The 22,881-nt window shown below is 37.7% G+C and overlaps 1 protein-coding gene across 4 annotated transcripts in view; it reads right to left on the bottom strand.

Moving 5' to 3' along the window:
- The window catches only part of Entpd1 (ectonucleoside triphosphate diphosphohydrolase 1), a 166,583-nt gene that overhangs the window by 81,040 nt on the left and 62,662 nt on the right, over positions 1–22,881 (bottom strand). The window contains exon 1 of one of the 4 annotated variants that reach the window (XM_004838562.3): positions 20,133–20,383. The exons of 2 other annotated variants lie outside the window; for them this stretch is intronic. In XM_004838562.3, coding sequence (XP_004838619.1) covers positions 20,133–20,148 — 16 coding nt within the window. In that variant the 5' untranslated portion in view covers positions 20,149–20,383. Of the gene's footprint in view, positions 1–20,132; positions 20,384–22,881 lie in introns of those variants that run through there. One more of the 4 variants, XM_087185001.1, reaches the window with a different exon arrangement.

Below are 22,881 nucleotides of genomic sequence, written 5' to 3'. Positions count from 1 at the left end.
TCCTGCTGTATACTCAGTGCCTAAAATAGTGCTTTGCTTTACACATACTCTTTGTTCAATAAGTGTATGTTAAATAAATGAATGAATGCCCATTTCCCTTCTGCTGCCTCTTAGCCTTTAGACATGATCAAATCCACTAATTGGATCCAACTAATTTCCCTCTACCATCTTATTTCTTATTTTAAGCTCATAATTAATACTTTAAAAACTCTTATTCTTTAATCCCTTAAAATGGCCAATAATACTACTAAATTCCTTCTCACTAAGGATACTTATAAGCTCCAAATTCCAAAAACAAATCACCATACTTCTTACACTGTAAAATATCCCATTAGGGTTTTTAAATTTTGTTTCTTTGTTTTTTCCTAAAAGGAGAAAAGGGATTGTGGGTAAGGAATATAAAATGCATCCCAATTCCCAAAGTCATTAAGCTGCCAGAGGCCAGGAGGGGATATGCTACAAGAAGAGAAGTACCACCCCTATTCTTATTCTTCTTTTTGGCATTTCTGCAGCTTTTACATTTTGAGTCTCAAAACACATTCTTCCTGCAGTAACCAGGTTCAGACTCTCTCATTGTCTTTCTCATACCTTTACAGACATTCCTTCTGAGTCTCTTCCTACTTTTCTATTAATATTGGTGATAAACTGGGTCATATTTTTTATTCTCTTCTATTTATTCTCGTCTATTTTCATTCCCTACAATTCGAAGTAACTCTTCATGCCAATACCATCAATCACCTACTCCATTCTCCAATTCCAACTCCCATTCTCTCTTGATTTGATACTTCTCCAATTTCTAGACCCAAATTTCCAGAAAGTAACAGAATATCTCTGCTTTTCATAATATGTTACAGACATCTCAGATTTAGCTTGTCCCAAATTTGCTCTCTCCTTCTTCTTCTGCCAAAACTACTCTCCTCCCATTCTTGGCCTTGTTCATAAATATTTATTGACCTAGTCATCCAAGTCAAAACTTGGAATAAGTGGGCCAGGGATTTAGCTCAGTGGTTCTGTGGCCTGCCTTGCAAGTGCAAGGTCCCAAGTTCAATACCCGGTACCAAAAAAAAAACCAAACAAACAAGATTGGGCCGGGGATTTAACTCAGTGTTTCCGCCGCCTGCCTTGAAAGTGCAAGGACCTGAGTTTGATCCCCAGTACAAAAAAAAAAACTTGGAATAAGTCTTGGGATATCTCTCCTCTTCCCTCGCAATAAACCACCTAGCCCTTTACCTCTGATGCTACCTCAGAAATATGGTCTAAATTGAGCCCTTCCTATCCATTCTCCATCAGTGCCCTAGTGGGTCCCCACCATCTTTCTCCTACTTCAATAACACAGAAACCCAGTAAGATCCCCCCATCATTGCTCACTAAATGGTTGACTCATTCCTACAGTGCTGCCTGAGTGATCTCACAGAACCAATTCTATGACCACTGAATATTACAATAGCATACATAAGTAAAAAGATTCCACCATACTTTCTCACATCCCTATGAGAATCTACTTCTGAAACCTAAAAAGAAACATTTACCCCAAAATAATTGGTGCCTTAGTCGGCCTTCCATCATTCCCAAACGTGGAACAATAAAAGCAGTGAAGTGTGATGGGAGGGGCATGGGAAAACTCAGGTTGTTTTGTTTTGTTTATTTATGTTTCTGTGAACTGGCAGCTGTGTGTCTCCCCTGAGTATAAAGAGAATTTAGAACTATTCTCCAACAAAGGCATTACTAAGCAGTGGAGCAAGAGCTCATTTCCTGGTTCAGAAGAGATTTGCTCCCAATGAGAATGAGCAAAAGCAAGAAAATGGGTGCAAAGAAGGGTCTTTCCAACCCAACCAAAAAGGAGAACTATAGGCCAATCTCACTAATGAACACAGATGCAAAAATCCTTAATAAGATAATGGCAAATAGAAGGCTGAAGATCATCAAGAAGATCATACACCCTGATCAAGTGGGATCCATCCCAGGGATGCAGGGATGGTTCAACATACACAAATCAATCAATGTAATACACTATATCAATAGAGCCAAGGACAAAAACCATATGATTATCTCCATAGACACAGAAAAAGCATTTGACAAAATTCAACATGCAGTTATGATAAAAACCCTACAAAAAATTGGAAGAGATGGTTTCTACCTCAATCTGATAAAAGCCATCTATGAAAAACCAACAGCCAATATCATACTAAATGGTCAAAAACTGAAATCCTTCACACTAAAATCAGGAACAAGACAAGGATGTCCACTATCACCACTCTTGCTCAAAATAGTTTTGGAAACATTAGCCATGGCAATTAGACAAGAGAAAGAAATAAAAGGAATAAAGATAGGAAATGAAGAAGTCAAATTGTCATTATTTGCAGATGACATGATACTCTATATAGAAGACACCAAGAACTCCACCAAAAGTCTTCTAGACTTAATAACCAAATTCAGTCAAGTAGCTGGTTACAAGGTCAACACACAAAAATCAATAGCTTTCCTCTACACAAATGACAGACTCACTGAGAGAGAAATAGGGCAAATAATTCCTTTCACAATAGCATCCAAAAAACTGAAATACCTAGGAATCATCCTAATGAAAGAAATCAAAGACCTCTTCTCTGAAAACTATAGCACTCTGAAAAGAGAGATTGAAGGTGATATCAGAAAATGGACAGACATCCCCTGCTCCTGGGTAGGAAGGATTGATATAGTGAAAATGGCCATACTTCCAAAACTGCTATATAGATTCAATGCAATTCCAATTGAGATCCCAGCAGCATACTTCATGGACCTTGAGAAAACAATCCAAAAATTCATTTGGAACAAGAAGAGACCCAGAATAAAAAAAGCAATTCTAGGTAACAGAGACATGGCAGGGGGTATCACAATCCCCAACCTGCAACTCTACTACAAAGCTACTGTGATAAAAACTGCATGGTACTGGCAAAGAAACAGACCTGAGGACCAGTGGAACAGATTAGAAGATGGAGAAACAACGCCAGACACACTCAGCCATCTTGTCTTCAATAAAGGATCCAAACACCCTCACTGGAGGCAAGATTGCTTCTTTCATAAATGGTGCTGGAAAAATTGGGTTTCAACTTGCCAAAGATTAAAATGAGATTATCTCTCACCATGCACTAAACTAAAATCGAAATGGATTAAAGATCTAAATATTGAAATAGAAACTCTGAACCAGTTGGAACAGAAGTTAGGTAGAACTCTTGAAGACATCAGTGTGGGAAAAGATTTTATGAACAAAACATCAGTTGCCTGTAAACTAGCACAATCAACAAGTGAGATCTCTTCTCATTAAAAAGCTTCTGCACAGCAAGAGAAACCACCAGCAGTGTGAAGAGACAACCCACAATGTGGGAAAAAATCTTCACCTGCTTTTCCTCAGACAAAGGTCTACTATCTAGAATCTATAAAGAACTTAAAAAGATCAGACCTCCCAAATTTAAAGACACAATCCGAAAATGGGCATCTGAAATGAACAGATATTTCTCAGACAAAGAAGTAGAAACAGCAAATAAATACATGAAAAAATGTTCAACATCACTGGTCATTCGAGAGATGCAAATGAAAACAATGCTGAGATTCCACCTCATTCCAGAAAGAATGGCTGCTCTCATGAAATCAACCAATAACAAATGCTGGTGGGACTGTGGGGAAAGAGGAACAGTACTCCACTGCTGGTGGGAGTGTAGACTGGTGCAAGCACTGTGGAAATTAGTATGGAGATACCTCAAAGAATTAGGACTGGAAGTCCCATTTGACCCCGCTATTCCACTGCTGGGGATCTTCCCCAAAGAATTAAAAGAATCATACCACAGTGATATATAAGCGCCCATGTTCATAGCAGCACCGTTTGTAATAGCTAAAACTTGGAAACAGCCCAAATGCCCATCAACTGGAGACTGGATAAAGAAAATGTGGTTTTTTTATAAAATGGAGGACTACTCAGCCATAAAAAATGAGAAATTAGAGACATTTATAGCTAAATGGATGCACACTGAGGCAATACTCTTAAGTGAAATAAATAGGACATACATGTATAAATAACGAATAGTTTCTCTGGTGTGAGAAACTGAAAGTGTAAATAAGGACTAAACTGTATAATAGGTAATGTGAAATAGGAAGAAAAGGGGCAAAGAGGAAGGAAGTGGTGGGAGGTGTAGGACAAAGGAAAGAAGGGAACGGAATATGAGAAAATGGAAAAATAGGAACAAAATCTTTGTAAATAGGGATGGAGGGGTTGAAGGGAGGGCTGAGCAAGGGTGAAAAACAAGAACCAAGAGAGATTATGTAAAGGTGCAAATTTCCAATGATGAATGTCATTATATTGTATACCTAAAATGTACCAATGATTAGAATGAATAATCGATAATGCAAAATAGGAAGAAAAGTTCCAAAGGGGTAGGAGTAGTGGGAGGGGCAGGGGAAAGGAAAGAAGGGAAAGGAAAAATGATGAGAAATGGAAAAAATGGAAATAAAGTCTTTGTAGATAGGGAAGGGTGGAGGGGGTGAAGGGAGGGCTAGGAATGGGGAAAAAATAAGAACCAAGATGCATCATGTAAAGCTACAAGTTCCCAATGAGAAATGTAATTGTGTTGTATACCTACAATGTACCAATAAAAGAATTTAACACACACAGAAAAAGAAGGGTCTTTCCTGAATGTCCTTATGCCTCTGACTGAATAGCTCTAGTCCCTCTATCCTTTGATGCCATCTCTAACATTTGACCTGGATGAACCTCTCCTTGATCTTTAACATCTTTTTAGAATAAGGTGAAAAACACATACGTTCATTTGCGCACACACTGTACAAAAGCAATCTGTTCCCTTTCAGTAAGTCCTAGATTTAAAAATGTCACAAAAGTAGAAAAAAATGGGGGAAAAGGCTACCTCCAAAATAGACAGAATGCAGGGAAATCACTGTTTGGTTTTTTTTAAACTAGATACAACAGGATATTGCTATTGGAAGAGAACTAAAATAAGAGATTTAATGAAAGCCAAAAACACTGTAGCTGAATGAAAATTTATATTAGAAATCGTTAAGGAAAACTGAATCAGTGATGTAGAGGAAAGTAATCTCAAAATGCAATGAAAAATAAGTGAAGGGAAGAAAGAAATATGAAATTCAGGGATGAAAGGTCCAAAAATATATGATTAAAATTTTTTTCTTCAATTCTGTGAATTATCTTTTCATTTTCTTGATGGTGCTGTTTGTAGCAGAAAGTTTTACATTTTGATGATGTACAAGCTATGTTTTCTTTGGTTCCTTATGTTTTTGGTGTACTAAGAAACCACTTGCCTATCCAAAGTCAAGAAATCATTTATGACTATGTTGTCTTCAGAGTCTTATAGTTTTATCCCTAAATTTAGAGGAGGGAGTTGTTTTGTTTTTGTTTGGATGTTTGGTTGATTGGATTTTTGAGACAGGGTCTTGCTTTGTAGTTCAGGGTGGTCTTCAAATTGAAGCAATCCTTCTGTCTCAGCTTCCTAAGTGCTGGGAATTACACATATGCACCACCCTGCCTGACATTATATTATTATTATTATTAGTAGTAGTAGTAGTAGTAGTAGTATATTTAGGGTTTTTATTGATTTTGAGTTAATTTTTGTATGTGGTCAAAATTTTTCTTTTTCTTTTCTTACCTTTTTTTTTTTTTTGTATTGGAATATCTAGTTGTTGCAGCACCATTTGATGAAAGGACTTCTTTTCCTCAGTGGATTGTCTTGGCACCCTTCTTAAAAAGCAGCTGACGGGGCCGGGGATTTAGCTCAGTGGTTCCAGCACCTGCCTCGCAAGCGCAAGGACCCAGAGTTCGATCCCTGGTACAAAAAAAATGCAGCTGACTGCAAATATGAAGGTCTATTTCTGGATTCTCAGTTCTATTCCATTGATCTGTCCCAATTCCACACTGTTTTGATTGCCATTGCTTTGCGGTAAGCTTTGAAATCAGGAAGCACAGGTCCCCTAATTTTGTTTTAGACTATCATGGGGTCCTTGGATTTCTATATGAATTTTAGGATGAGCTTGTCAATTTTTGCAAAGAAGCCAGATAAGATTTTCATAGGAATTGCATTGAATATGTAAATATATTTAATATTGCCATCTTAAAAATATTAAACCTTCCTATCCATGAACGTGTAATGTCTATTTATTTAGATCTTTTTATTATTCAATAATAAAATGACAACCCTACTAAAAACAGGCAAAGGATTCTAATGGACATTTCTGCAAAGAAGTTATGCAATGCCCCATAAGCACATGAACAGATGTTCAAAACCATCAGCCATCAAGCAAATACAAATTAAAACCACAAATGAGATATCACTTTACACTCATTAGGAAGACTGTAATCAAAGATAGATGCTAAGAAGTGTTGGCAAGGATGTAGGCCAAGTGGTATCATCAGATACCACTGATGGAGATGTAAAATGGTACAGCTACTTTGGAAAATAGTTTAGCAACTCCTCAAATGATTAGACATAGATATATAACCCAGCAATTCCACTCCTAGGTATATACTAAAGAGAAATTAAAAACATAAGTCTATACAAAAACTTGTATAGGAATATTTATAATAGGATTATTAAAAGTGCCAAACAAAAAGTAAAACAATAAATCCAAATATCAATCAACTGATGAATGGATGAATAAAATGTGGTATATCCATACAATGGAATATATGTGAAATGTTTGAATAGATAGATCTAGAAAGTAAATTGATCTTTGCCTAAGGCTTGGAAGAAAGGTTAAGGGGAATGAGAGGTAGACAGGAAAAGACAAATGACTGTCAACGGATACAGGGCACCAAAATAAAGCAAAAAAAAAAAAAAAGAGGCCAAGAAACAAATGACAAATGTACCAACAACATTTTATACAGTTTAAATTAAAAGATATGAGTACTAAATATTAATTTTCTATTTACCCATTCTTGCTCATAATAAACTTTTGGAGTTCTCCCTTCTCTGACTTTTCAGTGCAATATCTAAAAAATTATTTTGCTAATGATACCTCCCTTCAGATGTATTTCTGTGCATGAGTCCTAGCAATACCACTGTGATTTACTGGCTCAGAGATTTTGGCTCCTAAATCCTGCCAACCAGGCCTACTTCGTGGTTCTGGTCTCCTAGAATTTACCATGGTTATTTGGGAGGGAAAGGCTTAATAACTTTCACTTACATCCACTCTATACTACCTTAAAGTTACGCAGCCACACAAGGTCCAGCTCCCTAGAATGTAATCTGAGAATATTACTTCATTTTCCTTTATCTTTCCTAAAACTTTATTGAATTAGTTCTTCTCTGCATTTACTTTACCTTATTTTCATATTCTCAGTTCACCATTGCCTACTCCTTTTCTAATAAGTCACAACAAAAAATAATCATCTTTTTTCCACTTAATTTTATTTTTTTTAGTTCTTTTATTGGTACATTTTAGGTATACAATTCGTTTACATTTATTATTGGGTGTTCGTACCTGTACATGATATATCTTTGTTCTTTTTTTTTTTTCTCCCCATTACCTGTGTGCACCTCACCCCCTCCACCCTTCCCTATTTACATAGATTACATTTCTTTTTTTTTTCTTTTCTCATACTTTTTCCTTTCCCTTTCCCCTCCCTTCACTCCACCGTCTTTGGACCTTTTTTCCTATTTCAAATTATCAATTATTCATTTTAATCACTTTAACCCTTGTTTACACTATCAGTTTCTCACACTAGACAAACTATTTGGTATTTACACATGTGTGTCCTATTTATTTCACTTAAGAGTATGGCCTCGATATGCATCCAGTTAGCTATAAATGACTCTAGTTTTTTGTTCTTTATGGCTGAGTAGTACTCCATTTTATAAAAAAAACCCACTTTTTCTTTATCCAGTTTCCAGTTGATGGGTACCTGGGCTGCTTCCAAGCTTTAGCTCTTACAAACTGTGCCACTATGAACATGGGTGCACATATATCACTGTGGTATGATTCTTTTAATTCTTTTGGGAAGATACCCAGCAGGGGAATAGCTGGGTCAAATGGGACTTCCAGTCCTAGTTCTTTGAGGTGTCTCCATACTGACTTCCACAGTGGTTGCACCACTCTGCACTCCCACCAACAATGGAGAAGGGTTCCTTTCTGGCCACAACCCCGCCAGCATTTGTTATTGGTTGATTTCTTGATAGCAGCCATTCTTTCTGGGGTGAGGTGGAATCTCAGTGTTGTTTTCGTCTGCATCTCTCAAATGATGAGTGATCTTGAACATTTTTTCATATATTTGTTTGCTGCTTTTACTTCTTTGTCTGAGAAATGTCTTTCCATTTCAGATGCCTGTTTTTGAATTGGGTCTTTGAATTTGGGGGGTCTGATTATTTTCAGTTCTTTATATATTCTAAATAGTAGTCCTTTGTCTGAGGTACAGCTGCTAAAAATTTTTTCCCATAAGGTAGGTTGTCTGTTAGCTCTGTTGGTGGTTTTTTTTGCAGTGCAGAAGCTTTTTAATAAGATGAGATCCCAGTTGTTGATTCTTTCTTTTTTTTTCCCAATAAGTTTATTGGCACATTTTCAGTATAAAATAGTTACATTCATCATTGGGATCTTGTACCTTTACATGAATATCTTGGTTCTTATTTTTTTCCTCTTCCCTTGCCCTCCCTTCACCCCCTCCACCCTTCCCAATTTGCAAAGAACTTGTTTCCATTTTTTTTCATTTTTTCCTTTCCCTTTTTTCCCTGCCCCTACCCCTCCCAATTCCCCTGCTCTTTTAGACCTTTTCTTCCTGTTACACAATATCAGTTATACATTTTTTAAATTACAATATTAAGATCTAGGAGACATTACCACAGATTTTACAGAATTTAAAAGGATATAGAAAGCATATTACAAAAATCATTTTTGAAATAAATTTGACAACTTCTAAGAAGTACCTTGGAAGACAAATTAATGAAACTAACTCTGGAGGAAATATAAAATTTGAATAGCAACTATTAAAGAAAGTATATTCCTAGCTTGAAAACCTACCTATATGACAACAGCAGGCTCATAAACATTTTAACTGATAAATTATATCAAACAATTAAAGCAGAAAAAAGAAGGAACACTTCTCCCCTCATTTTAGGAAATCAACATTGTGCTAATCCTAAAATTGGATAAAGATAATAGGAGAAAAAAGTATGAACATAGATAGAAATTTGTTTAACAAAACAAACTATTGGAAGTCAGATCTGGCAGGATGTAGAAAGTGGTTTTGTTATAGGGATGGCAGTGTTGGTTCAGCATTGGAAGATCCACCCCCAAAAGTCATCATTTTAACAGAGGAAAGGAAAAAGCCATATGATCCTGTCACTAGTTGGAGAAAAAGTATTGGACTAAATTCTACAGCTGTTCATGGTAAAAGCTATCAGGAGACTAGAAGTAGAACAGAATCTTCTCAACAGATTAAACACATGTACTCCATACTTCCAGCGAGAACGCCTTGTATGAATGGAGAAGATACAGTGCTTTCTCCTTAAGGTGGGGAACAAGGGCAGATATGCTTACTCTTTATCTGTCCATTAAACTTTGAAACCTAGTCCCCACCAAAATAGTCTGGCAATAAAATGACACAACTAGGATAGGATTGGCACGGCAGAAGCAAAATCTTTATATGTAGATGAAATGATCATCTACAGAGAAAATACTAAGAAATCTCTAGGAGCCCCTAGAACTTGTACTTGAATTTAGCAGGATTAGAAAACACAAGGTATATAGAAAAATTCAGGTCTGTGTATACTTGCTATAAGTGAAGAAATGGATATTGAAATTTAAAAGTTATGTAGGAGTACAAAGGACCTAGAAAAGTTAAAAACAAAAACAAAAATAAACACAGTGTTGGAAGACGTTTAGTACCTAATTTTAAGACTTCTTCTAAAGCTACAGTCATCAAGGCAGTTTTGGTGTAAGGAAAGACATATAGATCATTTGAATAAAACAGAGAATCTAGAAATAGAACCACACATATATGGTCCACTGAGTTTTGAAAGATTATTTAACATTAGCATTTTATAGAATATAAACTCAATTCAAGAGCCAAGGAAGAGATAGTGTTTTCAGCAAACGGCACTAGAACACCTGGTATCCGTATATAAAAAATTAATCTCAACCCTTTTTTTCCATACATGAAAATAACTTGAAGGGATCTATGAACCTAAATAAGAAAGCCTAAAAGTATAAAACTTTAAGAAGAAATTATAAGGGAAAATATTTATGAATTCAGGGTAGGCAAGAACTACCTAGGATACAAAAAACATGATGTATAAAAGAAAAAAATTGATAAATGAGATTCCATCAAAATTTAGAACTTTAAATGACATCATTAAAATGAAAAGTAGTCCTTAAACAGACCATATTTACAATGCATATAACCTATGACCAGAATATATAAAGAATTCTTAGAGCTCATTAATAGACAACCCAATTAAAATGTAGACATAAGAAGATGATAAATACCCAGTATAGCACAAGGAATGGTGTGCAACTCTAGAATCAGAAAAATACTAATCAGTACAATAATAAGATTGAATTATACACTTATTAGGGAGATGAAGTTAAAAGTTTTAAAAGCCTTGTCAGGACTTTTTCTTTTTGTTGGATTCTCCCCCTTTGCGTTTAATTTGTCACGCCCAATGGATTCATTCTGCTGGGTTTCCTGGGGTTGTGATCCTCATTGTCTTTTCCTAGGGTATTGTCTACAATTTTTTGGAGTGCCAGTTTGGTATTCATGAAGTTCCTGAGGTGCTCTTTATCATGAAAGTATCTTATTTCTCCATCAATTTTGAAAGATAGTTTTGCAGAGTCCATCAATCTGGGTTGGAGGCTGTTTTCCTTTAGGGCTTGAAATACGTCACTCCAAGCTCTTCTTGCCTTGAGGGTTTGCATTGAGAAGTCTGCTATGAGTCTGATGGGCTTTCCTTTGTATGTGATTTGTTTCTTTTCTCTCACTGCTTGTAGAATTTTATTCTTCTGTTGGATTTCTGGAATCCTAACTATTATATGCCTATGTGTAGATTTTTTTTGATTAAGGCTAGCTGGAGTCCTATATGCCTCACTTATCTGCATGTCAAGTTCTTTCCCCCTCCTTGGGAAGTTTTCTGCCGTCACTTCTGTGAAGAGATTTTTATGTCATCTGCACTCTCTCCTCTTTCTTCACTGACTCCAATCAGTCTTATGTTATTCTTCTTTGCATTGTCTAGCAGCTGGTGGATTGATTTCTTTTGTTCCCTTACAATTTTAAAGCAATTTTTCTTTTCCTCCTCACTAATTGCAATCTTATCTTCTATATGTGAAATTCTATCCTCACATTGGTTCATTCTGCTGCGCAGACTTTCAGTGGAGTTTTTAATCTCTTGAAAATCTGTTTATATCTGTTTTATGGATTCCATTTGTTTCCTATGTTGGGATTCCATCATGTTCCTCAGATCCTCTATTTTTTTATCTGTGTCCTCTCTAGATTTATTAATCATGTCTTGCACCATGAGCAAAATCTTTGCTGTTTTCTGAGTAATTATTTCTGATTTCATTTTTCCCAGATCCTCTTTTGTTGCCAGTTCAGAGAGTCCAGGTGGTTGAGTATCAGAGTGTTCCCTCCTATTTCCCTTTGGGGTTGCTGTAGGTGATGCAGAAGTCTGTTTTTGAGACTTTTTTATGTGTCTTCTCATTTCCACAGGAGGGGGTGCTTGTGGCACCCACATGGCTCACCTTCTCTGCCCTAGGAGCTTGGGATGGCAGGGGGGGGAGCTTCCTTCCAGGTTCTGGGACCAGCTCAGCTTCTCAGCCCTAGGAGCTTGGGATGGCGTTGAGGGAGCTTCCTTCTGGGCGCTCGGACCAGCTGAGCTTTTCTGCCCTGGGAGCCTGGGATGGAGGCGGGGAGCTTCCCTCCAGGTGCTGGGACTGGCTGAGCTTCTCTGCCCTAAGAGCCTGGGATGGAGGCAAGGAGCTTCCTTCTGGGTCCTGGGACTGGGTGCTGGGACTGCCTGAGCTTCTCTGCCCTAGGAGCATGGGATCGCAATGGGGGAGCTTCCTTCCGGTGCTGGGACCGGCTCTGTTGATTCTTTCTACTAGTTCCCATGCTGCTGAGGTTTTGTTCATGAAGTCTTCTCCTATGCCAATGTCTTCAAGAGTTCCACCTAACTTATCTTCCAGCAAGTTTAGTGTTTCTGTCTTAATATTTATATCTTTAATCCACTTCGATCTTAGTTTAGTACATGGTGATAGGTATGGGTCTAGTTTTAATCTTTGGCAGGTTGATAAAATTTTCATAGTTATCAATAAAATATACAAAAGTAAAGGGATATACAGTATAATTTCACAATGCAAAAAGTTATAGTGGGGACAGATTACAACTAATTGAAAGGACTGGATTCATTAATATTGATTTTATATCTTAACAATATGTCTTATTCACAAGTATTTATAAAAGATTTTTTTTAAATGTCTGTAAGAATTGGCCATATACTTAGTTATAAGGGAACCTCAGAAACTATAAAGCCATATTCTTCCACCATTATGGAGTAAAATGAAAAAAATAATAATGGCCTAAACAAAAATAAAAATCATTTAGAACTTTAACAATTATTTTTATGTGTTACAGAGGAGGTAAAAAATGAAATATCAAAATACTTAGAAAACTACACAAATGCACATAAAAATGTGCTGGACTCACTCACAGTTGTAATTCTCTTTGTATAAACACTAAGACCAGACTCAGAAAAACTACTGCAAATATGGCAGAAAAAGTTGAGTATGTTATATATGAACCACTCACATAAATTAATTTTAGGCAAAGGATGTAAACAATATGCAAAAGGTGGAACATATTACGTGGAAAATATCAAATTTATAGTAACTGGGGCTGGGGATGTAGCTCAGTGGCACCATGCCTGCCTTCCAAGTGCAAGGTCCCAAGTTTAATACCCAGTACTGGAAAAAAGAAAAGAAAAACAATTTATAGTAATTAAAGAAATATAAACTAAAATAATGTAAAAATGGGTAAGTATTTTTAAAGATCACCAAAGCTTTCAGGGATGTTGCAAAACATGAACTGCTGTGGAGCGTGAAGGGTCCACCCTTTGGGAATGCAACTTGGCAACAGTGATCAAGAGCTTTAGAAAATATTTACAAGTTCTAAACAAATAATTCTTCTTCTGGGATTTTGTCCTAACAGTGCACTCCTACATTTGGAAAGAGTTCCTACACATAGACATTTACTAGAAATGGAAAAATCCTAAATGTTCAATAATGGGGGAATTATTAAACTGTGTATCAAAAATTATGCTAACAAAGACTGCTATAAAATGATAAAAAATACTTGTGATTCATTGCTACTCTAAAGTAAGGCTTTAAAACTGCTAATAATCATGGTCGCCATGTTCATAGCAGCACAATTTGTAATAGCTAAAACTTGGAAGCAGCCCAAATGCCCATCAACTGGAGACCAGATAAAGAAAATGTGGTTTTTTAATAAAATGGAGTACTTCTCAGCTATAAAAAATGAGAAATTAGAGACATTTATAGCTAAATGAATGTACATTGAGGCGATACTCTTAAGTGAAATAAATAGGACACACGTGTAAATACTGAAAAGTTGCTCTAGTGTGAGAAACTGAAAGTGTAAATAAGGACTGAAAGGTATAATAGATAATGTGAAATAGGAAGAAAAGGGGCAAAGGGGAAGGGGAAGTGGGAGGGGTGGGGGAAAGGAAAGAAGGGAATGGAATTACTATGAGAAAATGAAAAAATGGAAACAAAGTCTTTGTAAATAGGGAGGAATGGAGGGGTTGAAAGGAGGGCAGGGGAGTGGGGAAAAATAAGAACCAAGAGAGATTATGTAAAGGTGCAAATTTCAATGATGAATGTCAGTATATTGTATACCTAAAATGTACCAATGATTAAAATGAATAATTGATAATGCAAAATAGGAAGAAGAGGTCCAAAGGAGTAGGGGAAGTGGGAGGAGTAGGGGAAAGGAAAGAAGGAAAAGGAAAAATTATGAGAAATGGGAAAAAAGGAAACAAAGTCTTTATAAATAGGGAAGGGTGGAGGGGGTGAAGGGAGGGCAGGGAATGGGGAAAAAAATAAGAACCAAGATACATCATGTAAAGGTACAAGTTCCCAATGATAAATGTAAATGTATTGTATACCTAAATTGTACCAATAAAAGAATTTAAGGAAAAAAAAATAATCATGGTGCCATTTCATAAGTCTTCAAGATCCTACTAAATTAAGTGCTAAATGAGAGAAATAAACCAGGCACAGTAAAAAGGAACTTCAAAGAAATACATCAAAGTATGAGGGATGGTTTTACTTCTCTAATCTATATTGTCATATTTTCTTCAATGGGCATGTGTATTATTTACATTCTGATGGACATAAAGGAATTGTTCACATTCTTCCTGTGAATCAAAAGGAAACACCTCATACCGGGGATTGAACTCAGGACCTTGCGCTTTCAAGGCAGGTGTGGTGCCACTGAGCTAAATCCCGGGCCCAACCTCTAGTCTTTTTAAATGAAATGTATTTCTTGAAAATGGACTACAAAAATAATACCTTAAATCTTTTTACATATCTTTACACCTCCTATTGTTTCCCTTACAAAGCATTTTTGTATACATCAAAAATCTCTCACATGAAAAATATAAAATTAAATTTTAGAAAAGGAAATGCAATTTTATTTCCAGTATATACTGTCACTGTTACTGGGTCTCTGAACTCACTCTGATATTCTAGCACAAAAACTGCAAGTTTCATGCCTTCTTTTGTCCAATAAATTATTTCCTCCTTGTAATCCCTCCAATTTTCCAATTCTAAAAAAATCCAGGAGTCCTCTCTACGTCCACTTTCCTTACTTGGTACCAAGGGTTATTCTCATTGTAGTTCTACAAAGTGCAGACAATGATCCAGGCATTCTTCTACCAATCTCAGAGCCCTGAATACCTGTGAGCACCTAGTTCCCTGGTATTCAACACCCATCCCAGGGTTCTGAGTCAGCAATACTTTCTGCTGCAATATTTCTCATGCTGGAGGCAGAGAATAAAAGAAATTTAGGGAACCTTGGAGCCATGGAGAAAAGGTGAAAATATTTAGGAAATTCATCACTAGGCCATTCTGTTTTACAATAGATTGTGTGCTAATTCAGAGTTGTTTCTAGGATATGGCAAATTGAGGGCCTCAAGTTCCTGAATGTTGTTTGCTGAATGAACAACAAATTAGACATCCTAATACTCTGCAATGACATACCTGATCAGTGACTCAAAGTGTTAGCTCCGTGAAGGGTAGGGGAAAGGGAGGATTGGTCAATTGGTACCAAAATAAGACCTGAGAGTAAGGCATGCAATGACTCTATTACTAATCCAGGGAGGTCAGCATTATCATCACCTGTGAGAATGCAGAATCTCAGCACAATCCTGGAGTTTCTGAATCAGAATCTGCATATTTAAGAAGTCCTCCAATGACGTACACCCATGTAATACTTGAGAAACATCGCCTTAGAAACACACACACATACACACACACACACACACACACACACAAACACACCCCAAAACAAAGTTTCCACTCCTCTGCATTTCCATCAAACTAACAAAAATGTTTGATGATTCTTCACTACAGGGGCTGCCCTTGATTTTGGCTTCCCTCCAGAATGTTTCAAAGAACAAACTCTATGTTACTTTCCCCAGGTCTCTTCTTCACTCTGCACAGGCTGAGCTTAGCACATCTAAACAATAGCACGTGGATTAAACAGTACTGCCCTTGGGCACCATTATTGGTTACAGAGAGTGGAATAGCAACCAAAAAAGAACACACAAGGGAGAAACCACTTTGAAAATGTGGTTTAGCAACACCCATCACAATTTGTAAAAACTACTTGCCAGGTATACTTTATTACTATGCAGGAAAATCATGATAAAAAATACTTTAATGTAGTTGTTTGCTTTGTAAAGTTATATTTCATTACATAACTGGTAATCCCAACTCATGGTAAACTGTGGACTTCTGCCTTCATATCTCCAGGATGGAAATGGAAATAGGTTACCTGTCAGAACTTGGAAAGGGGAAGATTTTTAGTCTTAAATCTATATTGTAGTTTTAGTGAAAGAAAGAAAAGTTCTTTAAGTATTGTTGGAGGGGGGAAGAAGCTTGTTGTGGGCACCAAATAACATTCATCTTTCTAGGTTTAAGTTCCATTCCTTGAGTGATTTCCCAAAGTCATCACTGGCAATTCTTTTTCCTCAAGACACTTTCTGTAGACTTCTATTATGACTCTCAGGGAAGTGGAACTTATTTGTTGGGACCCAGGCTTTACACCCTAACCACATAAGTTAAAATTTCCCATTTGTTCATGCTATCTGACCTTGGCTAAATGACCTCCTTCTACATTGTAAAATACAGAAACTAACATCATAAAGTTGTTGTGAATATGACATGAGACAACCCAAATAAAACATCACCAGTGTCTGGAACATAATGAATAATCAATGTCAGTTGTTATTATTATTGGCACCTCATAGAGTCTGGCTTTGATTAGAATTGGTTATATATATGTCTTTCCAACCCACTGCATTGTGAACAAACTGTTTACAGCCCAAGGAGCTGGCATATAGACTTATAAATGGTGAACATACAATCATATTCATCAAATTGGTCTGAAGGTGTGCCAGGAAGCAGAAAGGGAGGGTACTGGAAACAAACTTAATGTACTTTATGAGTTATTCAGGGTCAACCTTTGCTGTGTTTGTTTTTCTTTCATTACCAGAGTACACTGTCTCAGATAGCACGGTTGCTATAAAGTGGGGCTATTTATGGAACCAGATGTTTTATTCAGAGGTAGCAAAGTTATGCTATGAAGCATCTAAAATCTCCATTTCGGTCCCTGAGTGGGGAATGGAGGCTACAGTTCAGCCATGGCTACTGACCAAACTAGGTGCCCTGCTATGGGGTCATATCAGCAATTAAGATCATCTACTTATCAGGATATAGTGCTGCAATCCTGTAATGCCAGCTATCTGGGAGGCTGAGGCAACAGGATAGCAAATGCAAGGCCAGCCTGGGCAAATTAATGAGACCCTGTCTCAAAAATAAAAGTTTTTAAAAGGGGTGGATACAGAGCTCAGCATTCCTTGGGTTCAATCCGCCCTGTCTGGTGGGAAAAAAAAGATCATCCACCTAGAAGGGATACATTTTGTTTTTTAGTATATTCACCTGGGGATACCTTCACAGACTGTTAGAGTTTTATACACCATCAGGGAGGAAACTCTCCTGCAAACTCAAGGGTCCTTTTTATTTTTCTCTTTTTTACCATATTGGGGATTAAACCCAGTGTATCACACATACTAGGCAAGTGCTCTACCAATAAGCTACATTCTCAACTGTTTGTTTTTGAGGCAGGGTCTCATTAAGTTACCCAGGATGGCCTCAAACTTGTGGTCTTCTTGACTCAGCCTTCTGAGAAGCTGAATTATAGGTGAGTGCCCCATGCCCAACTCAAAGGTCCATTTTTAAACCAGCTTTCTGACTTTTGGATGAACACTGCTAAAATAATATTACTTAGTTTACTAGATACTTGTTGAATGGTCATTAAGGATCTGACGGTTCTTGTGGCTGGCAAGGACCTTCTGTACTTGCACAAGAATCTAGTGTGCAGTACTCTTTCAGGAAACTCAGCATTATCTTTGAGAAGGACATCAACTTCAAGCCCCTGTCCTGGGGGCTGGTGAATGTGACCACCCAGCTACTGTCTTCGACAATAAGGATGTCAAAAACTTGTTATCTGGCAGGGGATTTAGCTCAGTGGTTTCCTCCGCCTGCCTCACAAGCGCAAGGACCCGAGTTTGATCCTCAGTACCAAAAACAACAACAACAACAACAAAAACTTGTTATCAATCTTGTGGAGAAGTTTGTGGAACTGCAACTCTAAATCAGTATGTGGCTCTTCCTGAATCACTATTCAGCATTTGCCTACTTCCTGATGGCTTATGACACCAGGCCCTCTAGGGCTGCTACATGGGCACCCCCACCAAAACTGTCTCCTGTGCCTGTCATGATTGGGGCATCTGTCCCCCTAGCATGCCCACACTGACAATAAACTTGCCATGAGTTTGGAAACTGAAAAACAAACACACAAAGAATTGGACATCCAAAGACAAAGAAAGAAATTATAATTAGGGAAGAGGAAAGGTGATACAATGAGCAGAAATGTAGATAAGTATAAGGAGAACTATCTTAGGCATAAAGGGTGATACACAGAGACAGTCAAGACAGGTCCTAATCTAGTTTCAAAAGGTTGGAGAAGGCTTAAAGGGGACAGTAATGCTCAGGATGAAGTTTAAAGGAGCAACAGCTAAGATTTATTGAGCATGCTACACATCAGGTCTATTCTAAGAACCTTATACAACCCTATGAGGTAGGTATTATTATTCTCTTCATTTTAGAGATAAGGAAACTGAGGCACACAGTAAATGATGGAGCCCAGATTCAAACCTGAAAAAGCTGGCTCTAGAATAAAGGGGAAGAAGAAGGCAAATGAAAGTGCCTTGCAATATAGTCTGAGAGACAGAAAAGGAACAGGTCTTTTGAGGAACTGAAAGTGGCTTACTGAGGACTAGCTGGGGGATGGGGACACAAGTTCAGAGACGACCAGGCTTGCTCTGCAGGATACAAGAGAGACCAGAAGCAGAGGATTTCTAGTCTGTTTAGACTTTCAACAGTTAGTTGCTTGATTTATATTATCTAATCCCTCCCAGCCTCAATTTCTCCCTTTTGTAAGACCACAATAGTACTATTTGTTCTCTAACATAAAGAATGGTCATGGATAACAAATGAGAAAAATGTATGTGAACTTGATTGTAAAGTACAAGTTCCTTCACAGATTTCAGATTTTATTAGTATCATTTCCCACAGAGCTTCAGGGATTTGAAAACTCAGAATCCAGTATCAGACAGAGCCCTCTGAGGAGAGCAACAGTATGCAGGTATAGAAACACCCTCAGGCTCTGTCTGCATCTGCCTTTGAAGACCTGTACTACTTCCTGGTAACTTACACTCTCAGTACCTCAACTCTGCCATCTGGAAAATGGGACTGACAATGATGGCATTTACCTCATAAAGTCAGTATGAGGAATAAACACTATATATAATATGCTTGGACCAGTCCCCAACACAAAATAAAGACTTACTAAACCTCAACAGCCACATTATTATAATTAATAAGAAGTCTGTTAGCTATTCATTCTATTCCTCCATGTTCTATGTGATAAAAATGTGTGGAGATATTAGAAGTTAGAGATGATGAAGAAGGTTTGTGTTTGTGACAGTTAGTTCCACATTCCCTCACTGTTACAGAGATTATTCCTGGAACTCAAAGACTGGCAAGCCACTCACTGGCTCTTCGTCCTGGCAGAAAATGCCCAAAAGAGGTAAAAGACAGACTGAACACCGTTTGTGCAAACCAGACTGTTCTAGTAGTTTTCAGACAAAATCTAAATGCAGTCAGTCAGATACAACCTGCTTCTTAAAGATAGAACTCTTCTTGTTCCCCCTTTAAACCCAGCCTGAGCCCCTCACCTTGATATTTGCCCTCCCCCACACATCTCAAGAAACTTTCAGCCTTTTGCAAGACATACTCCGGGATCCTGTTGTGGCAGCCTCCTGCCACATTACCTTGTCTGTCTAACTCTGGTAGAGAAGCCTTTGCTAATTTCACAACAGGAAATTTGAGAACAAAACAAATCTACACACAGAAACCAGTATCTTCCAGCAAACACGCTGAGGTACAGACCCGACCTGAGGCTAGATGACTCGGACTGAAGATGAAGCAGCTGCCTCTTAAACGGAGAGAGACTCTAAAAAACCAGATCTGCATACAAATTGATTATGAATATTCACAACCTCCTCCAGCTGGCTCAAGAGCCACCCTTGACTGCAACCCTGAGCTCTGTTTCCTAAAAAGTTTCCCAAAGTTCTTTCTCTGCCTCCTCAGAGGGAAGAGAGTGGAAACAATTCAGGGCTTTTTGCCTCTCGCTCTTTTTCAAGTACTTGTTTTAGTACGAGCCTTTCTCATCTCTCTCTCCCTCCCTCTCTCCTTACGGATTCAGATCAAATCCGTTTTCGTCTTACCCTTTGTACCTTCCATGAGTAGCAGCTTTTGTTTTCTTCCTCTTTCCTCGTTTTGTTTTTTGTGTGTGTGTTTTGTTTGTACAGCCTCTGCTTGCTGAGGTCGGTCACAGTGAAAGAGGTACTCCGGATCAGAGATACAACAGACCCTTGGTCTTGTGGGAGGGGCTAAATTAGCCAGCCCAGTTTTTGGAAGGAACCTATCTTTTTCATTGACTAGAAAGGACAGATTGGCTGAGGAGTCCAGCAGCTCATTTCCCTAAATTTACTCAAAGGATTCCCCAGGTTATACATTTTTCTATTCTTGAAACAGTGTGTTCAATCTCTCTCTTTCTCTTTCTCTCTCTCTCTCTCTCATCCCCCCACTTCCTTCCCTCCCTCCCTCCCACCTTTCCTCCTCCTACATCTCTCTTCTACTCTGTTACAGAAATCCATTTTTCTCTTTTGAGAAAGTCATATTGGATGCAAGCAAAAGAAAAAAAGAAAAGAAAAAAGCTGTTTATGTATTACAAGTATGAAAGCCAGATAATAAGAAACTAGTTACTTTGAAGGCCACCGCAAACCTATGAGAGGCAAGAACAGTTAGTTCTTCCCATCCCATAAAGCCAATCATTTCTGGTCCCATGATCATGATAAGCAAATCTTTTCAAGGCTCATTACAGCAGAAGAGCAAGGAAGAGCAAAAGGGCACCAAAGAGGCACCAGTGAGCTGGAGGAGAAGCTGATATTGGTTGGAAGGTGGTCAGACTACAGAGGAAGTTGTTCACTGGGAAACTGTTTAACTTAATGAAAGTTGTCCACATTTTTCAACCTTTGACTTCCTATCTCCAAAATCCTATAAGCATGGATTGCCACATCCAGACTTTCCAAGATAAACATAATACACATGAGGAGCTAATCAAATTATTTTTGAACTTCAAAATTATTTTGAAATCAAGTCAAGGGTTAATCCTCAGAAAAGAAGGTAAATCTTCAAGTCCCTAAGTCACCAGGGAAGCTTCTCTCTCCACAGGCTGTTTAAAAGCTTTACTTAGGATTTGAGATTTGAAAGAAACCTCAGACATCTAGTCTAATCCAAGGTTAGAGAGGTGAATTTAAACCAGCTGCTCCAATTCACAGAGAGAGCAAGTAGCTGATCTCTCTTATTTGCACTGTGCTCCTCAGCACCAATATAGTGTGGACACTCGAGTATAAATTCTCCTTGACCTAAGCGTATTTTAAAGTTGTCATCTGTTTTCTAGTAGGTCCCGACTGATACACTTCATATAACATTTCACCCCTATAAAATTTTTTTCATGTTAAATAACATGCTCCAAATGAATGGGCCAACAGTCAAGCTATAACTCTTCCTATGGTTAATCTCTTAATAAACTAAAAATAATACTTCAATAACTAAAATTTATTAAGAGCAAAATTTAACAATATTAACTCATTTGTCATTAGCCTAACCCACTGAGGCACTATTATTATCCTCATTTTATAGATGAGGAAATAGAAGCTCATAAAGATTAAGTAGCTTGACCAAATACACATAGCTAGTAAGTGATAGAGATGGTATTTGTCCAAGTTAGTCTAATTTCAGGACACTTGTGTTTATCCACAACATTATTGCTCCAGACTTGTTCCCTGGTCATCTTTTAGTAGTGCTAACAGGTTTTGGCCTGTCAGTCTTATCCTCTTTAAACTGTTCTCTACTGTGCTGCCCAGATGATCTTTCTGAAATGTGCATCTGATAATGTCATTTCTGGGCTTTAAAACAACCCCAGACTCCATATCATCTATAAAATAAAATTCAAATTGTTATTATGGAATATGTGAAGGTCCTCTCCATCTCTCTAGATTCATTTCCTGCCATTGGCTCCCTGGACTTCAAAAACTAATTATAATTCCATAACCCATTATCCTTTCACAGCTCTGCATTTATACAAGCTGTTTCCTCTGCTCAGTATGCTCTTTCCACACTTGTCCACCTCACCCCCTTATCCTTCATGACCCAATTATATAGTCCTCTGCAAAGTTTTGCCCGACCTATTCCCTGCCCACTCCCACATATACACAACTACACTGACCTACAAAGAGATGTCACACATATCATCATGATGTTTTACAATTTTATTTATATCTCAGGCCATAAACCTTGAAGTCACAGTTGAATCCACTTTCTTCACAACCCAAGTCTAACCTGTTAGCAATTTCTGTGGATTCTTCCTTCAAAAGATACCCAGAACATAACCTCCAGTCATTACCTTTCCTACTACTATACTGAACCAAGCCACATATATCTCATCTGAACTGTGATAACTACCTCACTGGCCTCCTAGATTCTGCTCTTAATATTCTTTAGTGAATTCTTGACACAGACTCAATAATGATTCAGTTAAAACAAAAGATTATGCAACTCCTCTGCCCAAAACGCTCCAATGGCTCCATCTCATTTTAAGAAAAGCCAACATCCTACCAGGCCCTGTCTGGCCTGCATTCTTACCACCTAACTCTTATTCTCTTCTTGTTGCTTCCTCTGCTCCATTTTCAATGTCTTAGCCCTTGCTATTCCTTCTACCTAGAATGTTATTCTCCCAAATGGTCACATGGCTCGTTTCTCATACTCTAGGTTTGAATTATTACCTTGTAACCTATCATCGAGATTGTGATCTCTCACTTTTTTTTCCCTAAAATGAACAAGGACTCTGGAAAATGGCTGATTCCAACTCTGAGGCAGGAAGTACATAGAATGAGACTAAAACATTTTCTT

Source organism: Heterocephalus glaber, unplaced genomic scaffold (assembly GCF_053883595.1).
Source record: "Heterocephalus glaber isolate CG9 unplaced genomic scaffold, H.glaber_assembly_v1.0 deba00001497, whole genome shotgun sequence".
NCBI lineage: Eukaryota > Metazoa > Chordata > Mammalia > Rodentia > Bathyergidae > Heterocephalus > Heterocephalus glaber.
The sequence above is the reverse complement of the archived record's forward strand: the minus strand, read 5'-3'. Positions and strand labels throughout refer to the sequence as shown.